Consider the following 16,464-nt stretch of genomic DNA (forward strand, 5'->3'; position numbering starts at 1 on the left):
TAGTTGTATGGGTACTTGAAATAGGGATGCATATGGTTTCACATAGTGAAGTCGCAATATTGTAAGTAGAACCATTGTAAACGGGGATTGTCTGCACTTAAAATTTACTCAGTATATTATACGAAATCCCCAGCATCTGGTATACCCATTCCTATATGTCCCAGAAGAAAAAAGAAAATAAGATCCACTGTGTTCCGTTGTCAGGAGCATACATATTAAGGTTATCTCTTTTAGAGAACTGACCCTTTCATTTGTCTGAGAAAATCTTTATTTCTTCACTTTTCAAGGAGAAGGTTTTGTTTTGTTTTGTTTTCTATCTTTCACACTTTAAGTATCTCACTCCATTCTTGCTGGCATGATTTCTGAAGAGAAGTCGCTGTAATACTTATCTCCTATGTAGGTAAGGTGCTTTCTTCCTCTGATTATTTTTAAGAATTTACTTTTACCCGGCCTGGGCACGGTGGCTCATGCCTGTAATCCCAGCACTTTGGGAGGCTGAGGTGGGTGGATCACCTGAGTTCGGGAGTTCAAGACCAGCCTGACCAACATGGAGAAACCGTGTCTGTACTAAAAATACAAAAATTAGCCAGGCATGGTGTCACATGCCCATAATCCCAGCTACTCAGGAGGCTGAGGCAGGAGAATTACCTGAACCCAGTAGGCGGAGTTGTGGTGAGCCAAGATCATACCACTGCACTCCAGCCTGGGCAACGAGAGTAAAACTCCATCTCAAAAAAAGGAATTTACTTTTATCTCTGAATTCTATAGTTTGAAAATATATGCCTGGTAGAGTTTTGGGGGCATTTCTCCTTCTTTGGTGTTCTCTAAACTTCCTGGATTTGTGGTTTGGTGTCTGATACTAATTTGTGGGAATTCTCAGTCATTATTTCTTCAAATATGCTTCTGTTCCTTTCTTTCTTTCTTCTCCTAGAATTCTCTTTACACGTATGTTAGACCTTTTGTAGTTGTACCACTGTACTCAGATATTATGTTCTGGGTTTTCTTTTTGCGGGGGGTGGGGTTCAGTCTTTTTTTCTCTTTGCTTTTCAGTTTTGCAAGTTTCTATTGAGGTATCTCTAAGCTTAGGGATTCTTTCCAAAGCTGTGCCTGGTCTACTAACAAGCCCATCAAAGGCATTCTTCATTCCTGTTATGCTGTTTTTGATCTCTAGCACTCCTTTTTGCTTCTTAGAATTTCCATCTTGCTGCTTACATTGTTCATCTGGTCTTGCATGCTATCTACTTTATCCATTACAGCTTTTTCCATATTAATTATAGTTGTTTAAAGTCCTGGTCTGATAATTCCAGTGTCCCTGCCATATCTGACTCTGGTTTTTGTTTGTTTTGTTTTTTGGTTTTTTTGAGACAAAGTCTCGCTCTGTCACCCAGGCTGGAGTTCAGTGGCACGATCTCAGCTCACTGCAAGCTCCGCCTCCTGGATTCATGCCATTCTTCTGCCTCAGCCTCCCGAGTAGCTGGGACTACAGGCACCCGCCACTACGCCCGGCTAATTTTTTTTGTATTTTTAGTAGAGACAGGGTTTCACCATGTTAGCCAGGATGGTCTCGATCTCCTGACCTCGTGATCCGCCTGCCTCGGCCTCCCACAGTGCTGGGATTACAGGCGTGAGCCACCGTCTGTTTTTAATGCTTGCTCTGTCTCTTCAAAGTGTGTTTTTTGCCTTGAAATTTTTTCTTTTTCTTTTTTTGGAGACAAGGTCTTTCTCTGTTGCCCAGGCTAGAGTGCAGTGGTGTGACCATGGCTCACTGCAGTCTCCAACTCCCAGGCTCAAGTGATCCTCCCGCCTCAGCCTCCCAAGTAGCTGGAACTACAGATACATGTCACCATGCTGTTTGTTGTTGTTGTTGTTGTTGTTGTAGAGGTGGGGGTCTCACTGTGTTGCCCAGACTGGTCTCAAAACTGGTCTCAGGCTATCTTCCCTCCTCAGCTTCTCAAAGTAATAGGATTATAGGTCCAGCTGAAATTTTTTCTTGATAACCAGATGTGATGTACCAGGTAAAAGGGTAAAAGTAACTGTAACTGCTGTAAAGAGGCCTGCAGTACTATAGGTAACATGTGTGGGAAGGGTAAAGGTTCTGTAGTCCTGTGATTAGGTCTGAGTCCTTTAGGGAGCCTGTGCCTCTGGACTGTGACCTTCACAAGAGCTTCTCAGCCCTCCCTCCCATCACCACCCTTACATGGGACAGGATGGCCAGAGGCGGGTAATTTCCTTCCTCCAGGCAGGTTAGGCTCTGAAAACAAAAAACAAAACAAAACAAAACAAAAGAGAACAAAACACCAGTAGCTTAGGTGAAATATTTGCCCTTGAGGAAAGACCTTGTTAAGAAGAACAGAAAGCTCTGGTGTACTTCAAGACAGTTCCTTTTCACCTTCCCTTTTTGGAAGCATGAGGAGATTTTTCTCCAACATTCACTGTGAGAACCTGGTCAAGCTAGGTGTAAAACTCACAGAAGTGTGGGGACCCTTCTTTGTCTGGGTCTTCCTGGAGGTTTTAACTCTCAGATGTGTCCACATCGAACATCCAACAATTCGTCAATTAAGTTTAGGTTTTCCTACCTTGACAGCGGTTTCCCCAAAGGTTAGTGCTTGTGGAAGAAAATTGTCATTCTGTATATAAGCCTGCCTGTCTCTCCAATTTTGAGGGGCAGTGGTTTGTTCTGTGACCTCACTTCTCTGCTGGATCTAAAAAAATTGGTTGATTTTTCAGTTTGCCTGGCTTTTTACTTGTTCTTAAGACAGAGTGCTGACTTCCAAGCTCTGAAGCAACTGCTTTTTGAAGGTTATTACCATATATACATTCCAAGCTATTAGAGTAGTTTGAAATTGCACATTTTATAATCATTATTGCTTGATTTGTACAACTAGAGAATTTATTACCGGCTATGGAGCAATGCGGCATCTAAAGAGAAGGTGACATTTTCTAGGGGAGAAAAGAGACCAGAGTTTAGTGATTCCCCTATCATTAGCTAGATTTTGTCAGTAGCTACTTCCCTAACCAACTTTTCTGAGCCTTGGTTTCCTCATCTTAAAATGATGACAACCAAGGTCCTTCCTGGTTGTGACTTTGGTTGAGTCTTTTGATATCCACCAAGACCATTTTTATGGGATTTCTCACTTTGCTTTCATTGTTTGAGTCAGGGGATTTTGGAGATAATTGGTATCTTATGGCAGAACGCCTGTGTTTATCTTCAGCACATTGCTGTGCAGGTGGCTCTGAATCTTCTGAACGTCCCCTGTAAAGTTTTACTATTTTTTGGCAATCTTTGCTAAGGCACTTTAAATGCCCATGTAATTTCAGTTATTTGTTTCTTTTTCCTTGATGCTTGCTGACCCATTTGGTTATTGTCCAAATTTATGAAACTTTTGAAACCTTTTGTCAGCACAATAAATGAGAACAGTTTATTCCAGATTTCCACTTTGCGGAGAGTCGGAAGAGCTAGGTGACAACAAATTTCTGTAAAAATGTAACTATTTAAAAGGCATTCTAGTGCAATCTTCTATAATCAAGCTGTGTTCATTTCTTTTTTTCCTTTTTTTTTTTTTTTTTTGAGATGCAGTCTTGCTCTGTCGCCAAGCTGCAGTGCAATGGCACAATCTTGGCTCACTGCAACCTCTGCCTCCCTGGTTCAAGGGATTCTCCTGCCTCAGCCTCCCAAGTAGCTGGGACTACAGGCATGGGCACCACCATGCCCAGCTAATTTTTGTATTTTTAGTAGAGATCGGGTTTCACCACGTTGGCCAGGATGGTCTCGATCTCTCGATCTCGTGATCTGCCCGCCTTGGCCTCCCAAAGTGCTAAGATTACAGGCGTGAGCCACCATGCCCAGCCCAGGCAGTGTTCATTTCTAATATCTAAAGCATGAGAAATAATCAAGTTTCTTTGGTTATGAAAAAATTATATGCCACAAAAATCACTAAATTATTTAAGATGCACATAGAACATTAACATATCTATGTTATTTCTTAGCACTTTCAAAGACTTCTGTTTTTTCTAAATACAGAAAGCATGTAAATCACCGAATCAGAGGTTTGTATTTTATCATGATGCACATGAACAGATGTATTATGAGGAGTGTAGGAGCTAGAGAGATGCCTTGGCAGAGCACTGAATCTTGCCTATAATCCAACCCAGGCAAACAAGAAATACAAGAAAATTTTGTTGACAACAAAATTAATAAATACATATTTAATGCTTCTACTTAGCAAGTACACACTATCAAACTGCATGTTTTAATAATGCTGCCAACTAGGTAAATTTCTCCTTGGTCTATTCTGATATATGCATCTAACGATTATCAACATACCTGTCATATTGCAGTACACAAGAAATGGTCCCAGGGGGCCACTTCCATCTGCATCAATATAGTAAAGCCCGGGCGGGTTCCCTCGGTGCTTGTGGGCTTCACAAGACTGCTCGTAGAGAGCTGTAGGAGAACACCAGCCATAAGAACCAGAAAAAATATCTCCAGATGTTGAGTCAGTGTCCAAAGGTTTGCATTTCTGAATTACAGACATGTGATACATATGACCCAACATCATTTTTATAGTGTATGACAGTATATTTGATGAGATGCAAGAAAAATGACATTTAAAAAATTAAATCTATTTTTATTAACAAAGGAGAAAAAAATTACCTAGTCAAAATACATTCAAATGTTGGATGTTGTTAGATGCTGAATAAATATTCGGTCACAGTGTATTTCTATTTTGAGGAAGAAGGAAAGATTGTGTTGGTGTTCAAACATGAAGATGTGCTTACAGTGGGAATGCGATACTATCTTCAATAGACAATCTTTTGGCAATGTCTAGAGACTGTACTTTCTCTACATAAATGTTTTATTTTGCTTTTAGGCAAGAAAGCATGCAAACTCTGAAGCACAGTGTAAAACACTTGAAGAGATATGAGAGGAAAACTTTGTGAATCTGAATTCTGCGTGCTATTGAAGCATGGTTCTTTTCAAACTCATGGCAACTATACCTCAGAATTAAACTCTATAATTAAGGAAGAAACCCTCATTCTCCCTGTAATAACTGAATACCTGAGCACATTAAACTGCCTAAATAATCTGGTATTTTCCCATAAGCATTCTGTAAAGTTTTTCTTAAGCTATGCGGCAGTTATACCCTTTGCTTCCTTTAAAACCATATGAATGAGCATTTTAAAGAGATAAATAGAATTTATAAGCTATCAACTTCTCATTAAAAAATAATTAAAGCTGATTTAAAAAAGAAACTTCCCTAAGTATTTTGCAAGTGACAATTCAAGACAGCTGAAATTCAAAACAGGAGAGAAACTTTTTTGAAAGATATCCCTATATAATGTAAATTTACTCTAGCATAATTGAATATTTTCATTTGTGCAAGTAAATGTTTTACCAAGTACAAGGTATGGAATTAATATCTGCAGGAGATGGACATTGCTAATCTTTATTTTTTTGCCACTTATGGCATATTGATTTAAATAGATACATATATTTGTATATGTCTGGTAGGATTCACTCAAATTAATAACAATACTTAAATATAGGGCACAGACTAGGTTTGGAATGGAGACAAATATTGAGGAAAGTGACTAGAACTTGTGCTTTATGTGAATTGTTTGGCTTTTTAAATGATAATGTATACATGTATTAATGTATAGTATATATTAATTGAATACAATTGATTTTAATTTTATAATTAATTATATACAATGAGTTATATACAATTAATAATATATACAATTAATTAGTTGCACATAATTGATACATGTTATACAATTAGAAATACAAAATAACTTATTCAACTAGGTGTGGCAGTCTAGTCTCACAGTGAATGACTGTGGGCTTGGCAAATTTCTACCTACAGCCGTCAATTATTAGATGAGACTGACACTTGAAATACTTTTTCAATCTCCTGATACTTTCCCTCAGAAGTTTTTGGAGTTATATTTTGATTGCAGTGAATAACCATGGACTAATATAACTCATTGATTAATTGCAACATTAAATGCAATCAGATGATGCTGAGTGTGGTGGTGGATATAAATTTGCCAGGTAACACGCAAGATTAGGCTTCTGCTTTTAGGTAAGATACTATGCCTGGAGGATGAAAGATACACAGAAGTAAAAGATGTGGTCCCTGCACCAACTCTATGACCTTATCAAGACATTCAGCCTCTGGTGTGAGAGGCCACTTAACTCCTAGAAAATGTGTCACAGTGGCTGGGCATGGTGGCTCATGCCTGTAATCCCAGCACTTCGGGAGTCCAGGGCAGGTGGATCACAAGGTCAGGAGATCGAGACCATCCCGGCTAACACGGTGAAACCCCGTCTTTACTAAAAATACAAAAAATTAGCCAGGCGTGGTGGTGGGCGCCTGTAGTCCCAGCTACCCAGGAGGCTGAGGCAGGAGAATGGCGTGAACCTGGGAGGTGGAACTTGCAGTGAGCTGAGATCATGCCACTGGGCTCCAGCCTGGGCGACAGAGCAAGACTCTGTCTCAAAAAACAAAAAACAAAAAACAAAAAAAAAAAAGAAAATGTGTCACGGCTTTATAAACAGGGACCCTTCTAGTACAAAAATCATACTTCATGCTTCAATCTGTGAGAGTCACTCCTGGACTGTCTCCTCTTTTGCCCAGATCCTTTACAGAACCTCAGGACTGGGAGTGCAGAATTCTCATTGCATGTATGAAGTGTGGTTTTAACACTCCACAGCCTGCCTTTCTCCTGTGGTTTTTGTGAAAATCAAATGTCTCACGGAAGAGTTCTTAACAGTTTCAATTAGGAACTCAGGATGAGCAAGTGGAACTGAGGACTTTGCATCTCTGTTTCCTTGAAGACCCAGGGATGGGCGAAATATTCCTGAGGAGAAGTTGCTCAGAAATGTCAGTAGAGATATACAGAAAGAAAACTCTAAAAGTTAAAAACAAATAGGAAAAAAAAGGCTTTTCACATTCTGTGATGTTCTAATTATAACAGGTTAGAGGTCAATAAAATGGCATGGCCTTTGAAATTCACAGAGGGTGATTCTTCAGTAAAGACAGATGATTTTTAATATGGCAGAGGCAGTTGAGAAGTGTTAGAATATGCCATCCCTTAGACATTGTTCTTACACTTAAATGTCTACCAGAAGCATGAGGAAGGTTGGTTACAAGAGACTCCGGGCCCCATCTCCAGCGATTCTGATTTAGTAGGTTTGGGTAAGGCCTGAGACTCTTTACTTGCAACAGGTTCCCAGGGACTGTGGGTGCTGCTGGTGCATGGACCACCAATCAGGCATCCTGGAGCCAAGGCTGTGGAGCCAACCTCCTTAGCTCAACTCCTCATCTTCCCACAAATTAGCTGGGGGCCAAGTTACTTAACCTCTTTCTGTCCTCAACTCTGCAATGAAGATAATAAGAGTACTTTCTTCCTGGAGCTGCTTTAGGGTTAAATGAGTTAATATATGCAAAGCAATAGCAGAGGGCTGACATAAGTACTCAATACATTAATACTTTTACAATTATTCACTTTACAATCATCATCACCACCACCAAAGAAAATCACAGTCATTGTAAGAGATCTTAAAGGTCCTCTAGTTTCTAGCTGAAATCCCATTACCTCTTCAAAAATCTTACCATGTACAATCCCATGATTGCATCATCCCAGTGACTGTTAAAAAATCTTTAAATACCTTAAATGTAACATTGACAGCCTGGCAAGGGGTTGTTTTTCCACCTTTCTTTGACTGAGAAGATTCTCAGAATTAAAATTATGGTCCAACTCAAGTAATGGAACAAGCTGTTAACATCATGTATTTTTAATTTAATTTAGTTTCTACCTTTTACTGTATCTGATTCTCCTAGACTTATTTCTCAATTGCTTGCCAGTTTCTTTTTTTCAGTCCTATGCGTACCACGTATTTCTGTGCACTGTCTGAACACCCTTGTATTAAATAAGGTGGATGAAAAGTAAACTAGAAATTGAGTGCTGAAATATCTCTTCTGCTGTGTTTGCATGATTGCAAATATGCAGATACATATAAACAACTAATCAAAATGAAGTGACAAAGAGATGCTGACAGAAATGAGAGGGAGGCGTGAGGCTTACAGGAATGGCAGGTCTCGCCCGTATAGCCTGTGCCCAGACAGTCACAGGAGAAGGTGTCCCACGACTGAGAACACTCGCCCCCATGCTCACAGTAGCTGGGCAAGCACCTAAAAGAAAACAGATACAACTGCTGTTTCCCTTTTTCAATCATCAAAAAATAAGTGTCTTACCAAAAACAGGTTAACCAAAAACAGGTTAATGTGAAAGAGCAGCATACGCAAGATAACCCCACATGACGTGATTACTGGGTCTGCCATCAAGGTTCTCTAATTATATTGACAAACTTTAGATAAATATATCCATTAGCATGCAGCTGATTATTAGGTTTCTGTGACAGCTGAATTTTCAACACATTTCTTTTTTTCTTTGTCCCAAGTGACACAATAACTTGACATGTGGCTAGCAAAACCAATTACATACATAAAACTATGAAATATGGCATGCTCCGTTACTATATTGTGGTCATTTTTAAAAGAAAGAAGGGGAAACGGAGGAAGATACAGAGGGGAGAAGAAAGAAACAGGAACAGCTTCAGTCACATAGTGACAGAGGTTCAGAAATTTTGAAGAACATTTAATTTAGGTCATCTTGTCGCCTTTTAGATTTGCAATAAGCAGTCGGTTATTGCTTTTTAAGCAATCTTAACACTGGTAATATGTCAATATGACCCAAAGCAATCCACAAATTCAATACAATTCTTATTAAAATCCCAATGCCTTTTTTTGCAGAAAACAAAAATCCATCCTAAAATTCATAGGGAACCTCAAGGGACCCTGAACTAGCCAAAACAATCTTGAAAACGAACAGTTGGAAGTCTCACACTTTCAGAATTCTTGGAATCTGCTGCCGCCCACTATAATATTGGGGGCCTAGCATGCCTGCCTCTCAGGATTGTTAGGGGAACAGGGAGCAGGGTACACTATGGAAACTGACCAGCACCTGACACAGAGTGTCACCAAGAGGTAGTGCGACCTTCTGGAGGCCTGGCCTGAATACCATGACCCACCTCTGCCTTGAGCAGGGTTGGATCTCAGCCTCTGGCCGCTGTCTCCCACTGCTGAGTACACAGCTAAGGACCTGGTAAAGAGTGAAGATTCTAAAGGACACTGACCTTCCAGGCCATGAGGGACATCATAGTCCATGCTGGAGTGGCAGAGGCGGGGAGCACCCAAGTGCCCCTCACCATGGGACCCAGAGAAGTAACAGAAGAGGGGCTGGGAGGTTGTGACAGGCCTCCTGGCTGTGGTGGAAGGATGACCAGCAGAGAACTGGGGTATGAAGTTGACAGAAAGCCCCAGGGGCCTGTATTTGGCCTCTGGAGAGATCCTTTGAGGGGAACCTGAGGGGCTGGGAAGAATCTGCAGCATTCCCTACCCTCCCCATGCCCCCAGTCCCCTATCCTGGCTCTCCAGCACTGCACCACCAGCTCAGGGCCAAGACTTCCATAATTACATGGTGTTAATGAGCATTTAGTCTGCATTCAGAGAAGAGTTAGGGGCCACGAGAATCACAACTTTTCAAGTATTTCAAAGGCCAAGGCATGGAAAAGCCTGTGTGAACTGATCAGAAGAGGGGGAGTTGGAGTGACAGGCAACGTTGGCTGGGGTGGGGGCCCACCCTCATACCGTTTTTAAAAGAGCAGCTGTTCCTCTTCCCCCACATCCTTCTCCCCCTCCTCCCCTACCTTCTTAATATAATGGAGCATCTTAAGATCATACCTGACTTGAAGATTCCACAAATTTTAAAAAACATTAAAAACCACTGCTGTTTGATATCAACAGGGAGAGAATAATTTTAGTTCAAAATATTTGGAAATAAGAACTAAGTGATCTAGAGACTATCAACAAGTATACACTATTTTTCTTCAACTAAACACACCATCAATTGTGAAAAATTTACATGTAGTACAAATAATAGAAGAAGTAGCTAGCATGCAGAAGACCAACAGAGGGGAAGATGGCAGAGGGGGAGCAGGAGTGGGGTCAGCAGCCTGATCAGCACAGCCAGGTGAGGAGGTGACGGAGGCCTCCCTGCTCAGGGAGCCCCAGTTGGAACGCAGCACAGGACTCCATTGGAAGCTCTGCCATGTGGTATACAGGGCAAACCTTAAAAGAGTATAGGAGTCTGATGTAAGAGGTGATTAAGAAGTTGAAACCTATCCTGGCTGGGTGTGGTGGCTCACGCCTGTAATCCCAGTACTTTGGGAGGCTGACGCAGGTGGATCACGAGGTCAGGAGATCGAGACCATCCTGGCTAACACGGTGAAACCCCGTCTTTACTAAAAATACAAAAAATTAGCCAGGTGTGGTGGCGGGCGCCTGTAGTTCCAGCTACTTGGGAGGCCGAGGCACGAGAATGGTGTGAACCCAGGAGGCGGAGCTTGCAGTGAGCCGAGATCGTGCCACTGCACTCCAGCCTGGGCGATAGAGCGAGACTCCGTCTCAAAAAAACAAACAAGCAAACAAACAAACAAACAAACACCTATCCAAACATAAACATCCATTATTTGTGACTCTGTCATCCAAAGTGCCCATTGCTATTTTTTGCGTAGCTTAAAATTTTGACTAAAAAAGATAACTTCATACCCCTTATCTGTCCCTAAGTAGGACTTTTAGGTCTGGTATTTGAGTAACATATGTTTCTACTTTGTGAATTAGTGATGCGGTTTGGCTGTGTCCCCACCCAAATCTCATCTTGAATTGTAGTTCTCATAATTCCCACCGTGTCATGGGAGGGAACCTGTGGGAGGTAACTGAATCATGCGGGCAGATCTTTCTCATGCTGTTCTCATGATAGTGAATAAGTCTCACGAGATCTGATGGTTTTATAAAGGGGAGTTTCCCTGCACAGGTTCTCTTGTGTGCTGCCATGTAAGACGTGTCTTGTTTCTCCCTCACCTTCTGCTATCATTGTGAGGCCTCCCCAGCCATGTGGAACTGTGAATCCATTAAGCCTTTTTTCTTTATAAATTACCCAGTCTTGGGTATATCTTTATTAGCAGCATGAGAACAGACTAATACAATTAGATTTTTGTTTGTTTGTTTGTTAACAACAACAAAGAAAGGCTGATAGATGCTTACAGGCCTGTTTTCAGGATACTTAAAAGTGAATTTTCAGTATTTTCAGGTTTTCAAAACTTAATGTAAAGGGAACAGCAAAGGTCTTTAATTTTAACTCTGTAGAATGTCATTTTGTGTCTCCAAAGTTTTCTAATTTTATTGCTTTATAAAATTCAGGTTTTCAAAATAATCTCAGAGGAGATAGTCTTCTACGTTACTGACTTTGGGAATGAAATAGTAAATAGCCTTTATTTGTAGCCCTATTTGAAAATAATTTAAAAGTGCTTTCTTAAAACCCTTATCTGCAATGATTATTGTACACATCATGGCTGAAGTTTAAGTGTGGCTCACACATACATGTTTAGTTGAGCATGTTTACAAGTAACTTTGGGGTACAATTTGGAGGCCTTTTTAAAATGTGGGATCTTAGAGACCAAGTTAGGCACCACTGTAACTCTTGGGACTTTAAGGTTAAAACAAAACAGCCTATAACAGTAAAAACAATAGTTTTGTACTTTGGGAGCTACATGCACAAAGCAGGCAACATGGATCATCTCTGAAAAGAGGCAGCCTCACGATATATATCCCATAACAGAAACACTGCAAATGGATCATATTTTGTGAGTAATTAACAAGGTATCAAAATAATGTCCTACAAGTGAAGAAAATCACACTTGCATCACAGTTGAGCTGACAGCTCTTGTCACTCACAGTGTGGGCCCATGGGACATTACCCCTTAACTCAGAGAGAGCTGAGCTCCCTGGCTAGTTAGCTGAGCAACTTGGGATTATATTAAGTGAGCAAATGGCCAGAAACCTTCCCAACTACCCTTCCCACGACTACAGAGTGGGGTTCTGGAGCTGGTGTTGAGATGTAAATGCAGTCCCAGCTGTGTGCCAAGAATTCAAATCTCAAGGTCAAGAATGAGAGGTACTTGACAAATTCTTACACTTCATATACTCCTCATCTTTGAATTAATTCATTTTTCCTACAAATCAACAGAATGTTCACAGGGGGAAATTATTCCATGCTGAATAAATAAAGTCCATATGAATGAACTTTTCATTTAGTAGTAATTACGTTTTTTTAGTATGTCACTAACTATGAGTTATAAATTAAAACCTGTTTAGCCAGAGAGGATAATTTTACAGTTAATGTTTAAAACAGAATTGACTAACTGAATTTACTCCATGAAGAAGGCAGGTTTTGAAAGTTCTACCAGATGCAGATATAACTTTTTTTTTTTTGAGAAGAGTCTGGCTCTGTCGCCCAGGCTGGAGTGCAGTGGCACGATCTCATTCACTGCAAGCTCCGCCTCCCAGGTTCACGCAATTCTCCTGCCTCAGCCTGCCGAGTAGCTGGAACTACAGGCGCCCGCCACCATGCCTGGCTAATTTTTTGCATTTTTAGTAGAGACGGGGTTTCACCATGTTAGCCAGGATGGTCTCGATCTCCTGACCTCGTGATCCGCCCGCCTCGGCCTCCCAAAGTGCTGGGATTACAGGCGTGAGCCACCACGCCGGGCCAGATTATCACTTTTTAATTTTTAAATCTGTAGCATTTATTTATTCACTGAAAGTAAATACCAAATGTACTAGGGCAAATTGTGTGTAGAAATATTATTTTTCCAGGTGTGACCCCATGATTCTTCTCAGCCAAAATCTTTGTAAAATTATGGCACAACTAGCATAACTGTGGTTGTAATACTTATTTGAATTAAATGTTTTTCTTGTCTAACCTCCATATTTCATTGAGTATGTCCTTCTGCACACATCTTCATCCATCTTTATGATTCAAACTTTTCTAGCAGAAATTACTTTTTATTTTCTCTGCAGAACATGTGGGGTTGGGTGGCTGGTGAATAGTAACCTGGCAAATTCCTCTGCCTGGAAAAATATCATCCAACTGATGGGTGTGTGATTGCAAAAGCGAGCTTGATAACTATTAGCTGAGCAACTTGGGATCATATTAAGGTAAAATTCATAAGGTGTATGTCTTCTAATAAAATACTATCATTTAAAAAATGATATTTATTCCATTAGAGATGCAGTTTTTGTTTTTGTTTTGAGACGGAATCTCGCTCTGTCGCCCAGGCTAGAGTGCAGTGGCGCGATCTCTGCTCACTGCAAGCTCCACCTCCCGGGTTCACGCCATTCTCCTGCCTCAGCCTCCCCAGTAGCTGGCACTACAGGTGGCCGCCACCACGCCTGGCTAATTTTTTTTTTTTCTGTATTTTTAGTAGAGACGGGGTTTCACCGTGTTAGCCAGGATGAAGTTGATCTCCTGATCTCGTGATCCGCCGGCCTCAGCCGCATTACAGGTGTGAGCCACCGCGCCCGGCCAAGATGAAGTTTTCTAATCCTCATAGTAATTATGACTATTTCATTCCCTCTCGAAAGATAACAACAACAAAAAAGAGAACGGAATGCCTTTTTCCAGCTGTCTACATTTGCTTTCTTCAACTTTGAAAACAGGCAAGCTAAAGTGACCTAGGATGGCCCTTACCTGTCTGTGATGCCGCAGGAGTCTATCTGGAGGTCCCTGAAACTCCCCAGCGCTCCCTGCTGTACTAAGATGGGATCCACCGCTTTGTCACCAATGGTGATGAGCCTTAGGCAGCCCTGAAACCCTCCCAGGGGGCTTTTACATCCAGACCCAGAGCTGTTGTCCAGGCAGCCTGAATATGAAGACAAAAATAGGACAAAAGCAACAACTATGACAAAACTATTCCACAGTATTTACTATATGAAGACTGCTGCTCCCGCTTGTTTATGGACATCGGTATGATGCGATGAGCTTCACCATTCATTAGAGAGGTGAGAAGGGGCAAGGTTAGAACTGATCAAATTTAAGATAATACCTGGAATTCAGAATAAGAAATTATGGGGGAAAATTCAGATCTAAAATTCCTGTAACAGGAATTATTTCTTAACCAAGTGAAAAGAGGTTTGGCTTCTTTTGTGAAATCTCATCTAAGAAATAATCATGCATTTTAGCATTATGTAGTATAAGTGAAAAAAATTAAAGTGGAGGTTAAATTAAAATAAATGAAATCATAGCCCAAATTTTATTTAGGATATGCTGTGAAGTGTGAAAAATGCTACCTGAAAATATAATTGTGTACTACCATTTATCTAAAATATGTTAAATATCTACCCTATAGGTGTTTTTGTGTGTTGCGATGTATGTATATTTGGGAGTATTTAAAAACGTATTTTTTTATACTGACTGGGTGGAAATACCTAGATTTGCTTTTCTAGTAACACTTTCTTTGGTATTAGGTACTTTAGTCAAATATATAACTAAAGATTAAATTCTAATGTTAACAACAACACAAAAAGTAACAGGACGTAACACACTGTTAGGGTACATAAGGATAAAAATTTGCAGTCCAGAATGTTCTATGAATAGAAAGAGATAAAATAGACATTTGATTATTTCCAATATTAGAAGTTAAATATTAAAAGTTTCACTACAACCGTCAGCTAATTTCACCTAAATTACAAATGGCAATGCTTATGACATCACTTCCCTTTACTATGTGGGCTTGTTTTGTGAAACAAGAACAGTACTTATTAGAAGCAGTGGTGAGTGCCTGACTTTGACGTAAGCAGTATTACTCCACACCAGTCCAAGCATATAGGAAAGTAGTGTCTTGAACTTACTCCCACCCTCTTGAGTTACAATATATAACCTAATAATGGAACTCTAAGTTTGAAAAGTAAGGAAAAGGATGAAAGTACACACTCTAGTTAAAGAAAACCACAGTAATTGTAAAATCTTTTTATTTAAAGACAACTGTTTGTAGAAAGAGTCATATTAATTCAGAATAAAATCATAAGGCATTTGTCTAAGTCAGGAGTCTGCAAAGGTTTTCTGTAAAACGCAGATAGTAAACACTTTTGGTTTTGTGGGTCACACCTGGTCTCTGTTGCATGTCCTTCTTGTTATAACCCTTTAAAAATGCAAAGCAGGGCTGGGCGCGGTGGCTCACGCCTGTAAACCCAGCACTTTGGGAGGCCAAGGCGGGCGGATCATGAGGTCAGGAGATCGAGACCATCCTGGCTAATTCGGTGAAACCCCGTCTCTACTAAAAATACAAAAAAAAATTAGCTGGGCGTGGTGGCGGGTGCCTGTAGTCCCACTTACTCGGGAAGCTGAGGCAGGAGAATGGCGTGAACCCAGCAGGCGGAGCTTGCAGTGAGCCGAGATGGCGCCACTGCACTCCAGCCTGGGCAACAGAGTGAGACTTCATCTCAAATTAAAAAAAATAAAAATAAAAATACAAAGCAATTATTCATTTGGGCTTATATAATATGCCATGGACCATGATTTGTCTACCTCTGATCTAAATGAATACTTAATTTTAACATACAAATATGAAAGAGGCACCTCATTTCATAATGGTGTAGTGCCAATGACAAGAGAAATTGAATTAATAATTGTATATTATGAAATTATATAGCTTTTAAAAATTTTATCCTTTGCCTTATTTTAAAAAAGAAGCCTACTTATATTGATTCTGTAAGTACTGTCTCTTTCAAACTTGTGAGAAATAATTTCTTATTTTCTTTTCCCATTCAAATATTAGGTATTAAACCTAATATTTGGCATGACACTTTGAGTCCATACAAATACCCTTTTCTCCAAAGATTATAGTAAATATACATCAATATTTATCACTAGAGGATTGAGTTTTCTTTACAGTGTTCATTAAAATAAAAAAATGAAGTATAGAATTTGTACTTATGTGTTTTTCATTGACCTCTCTTTGACCTTATATTGTTAATCACTAGCACAATTTCAAAAAATAGTCAATGAAGATTCCTCTTACTGGAATAAATGAAGCACCTCTCAATGGCTGTACTCTTATTTCCTCCGTAAAAGTTCCATAAAAATTAAATGTTGTGTTTAGATTTCTATTTTAATAACTGAAGCTTTATCTCTTTAACTTTAATATTTTCTGCTTTAGATTCCTAAAGTAAAAGCCTCCCTCATATTTAAGGCTTCTTTTTAGCTTATCGAAACTATACATAACCTGACAGACACTTGCAAGTTTAACATTTAACACCATATTTGTTTAAAAGTTTGAAGACTAAAATCTGTTATATTTTTATATTTACGAAAGAAATATAAGTTTAAATGGTACAGCAGAACCTTCTGAAGAATGGGATAGAGAGTGAACTTCGTATAATTCTACTGCATCTCACTAATCATTAAGAAATAAACACATTAAGTTAAGAATTAAGAGGATTATTAATTCAATAAATATTTTCCAGTAATGAATTATAGGAATATCAACAGTTGTGCTAA

At 39.8% G+C, this 16,464-nt stretch overlaps 1 protein-coding gene across 4 annotated transcripts in view; it reads right to left on the reverse strand.

Annotated features, from left to right (window-relative positions):
- LOC115933307 (contactin-associated protein-like 3) overlaps positions 1-16,464 on the reverse strand; it is a 235,434-nt gene that overhangs the window by 66,983 nt on the left and 151,987 nt on the right. For all 4 annotated transcript variants that reach the window (XM_055351714.2, XM_055351712.2, XM_055351711.2 and 1 more), the window contains exons 10-12: positions 13,657-13,828; positions 8,092-8,198; positions 4,325-4,444 (exon numbers count right to left, since the gene is read on the reverse strand). In XM_055351714.2, coding sequence (XP_055207689.2) covers positions 4,325-4,444; positions 8,092-8,198; positions 13,657-13,828 — 399 coding nt within the window. The remainder of the gene's footprint in view (positions 1-4,324; positions 4,445-8,091; positions 8,199-13,656; positions 13,829-16,464) is intronic.

Source organism: Gorilla gorilla, chromosome 13, assembly GCF_029281585.2.
Source record: "Gorilla gorilla gorilla isolate KB3781 chromosome 13, NHGRI_mGorGor1-v2.1_pri, whole genome shotgun sequence".
Classification (NCBI taxonomy): Eukaryota; Metazoa; Chordata; class Mammalia; order Primates; family Hominidae; genus Gorilla; species Gorilla gorilla.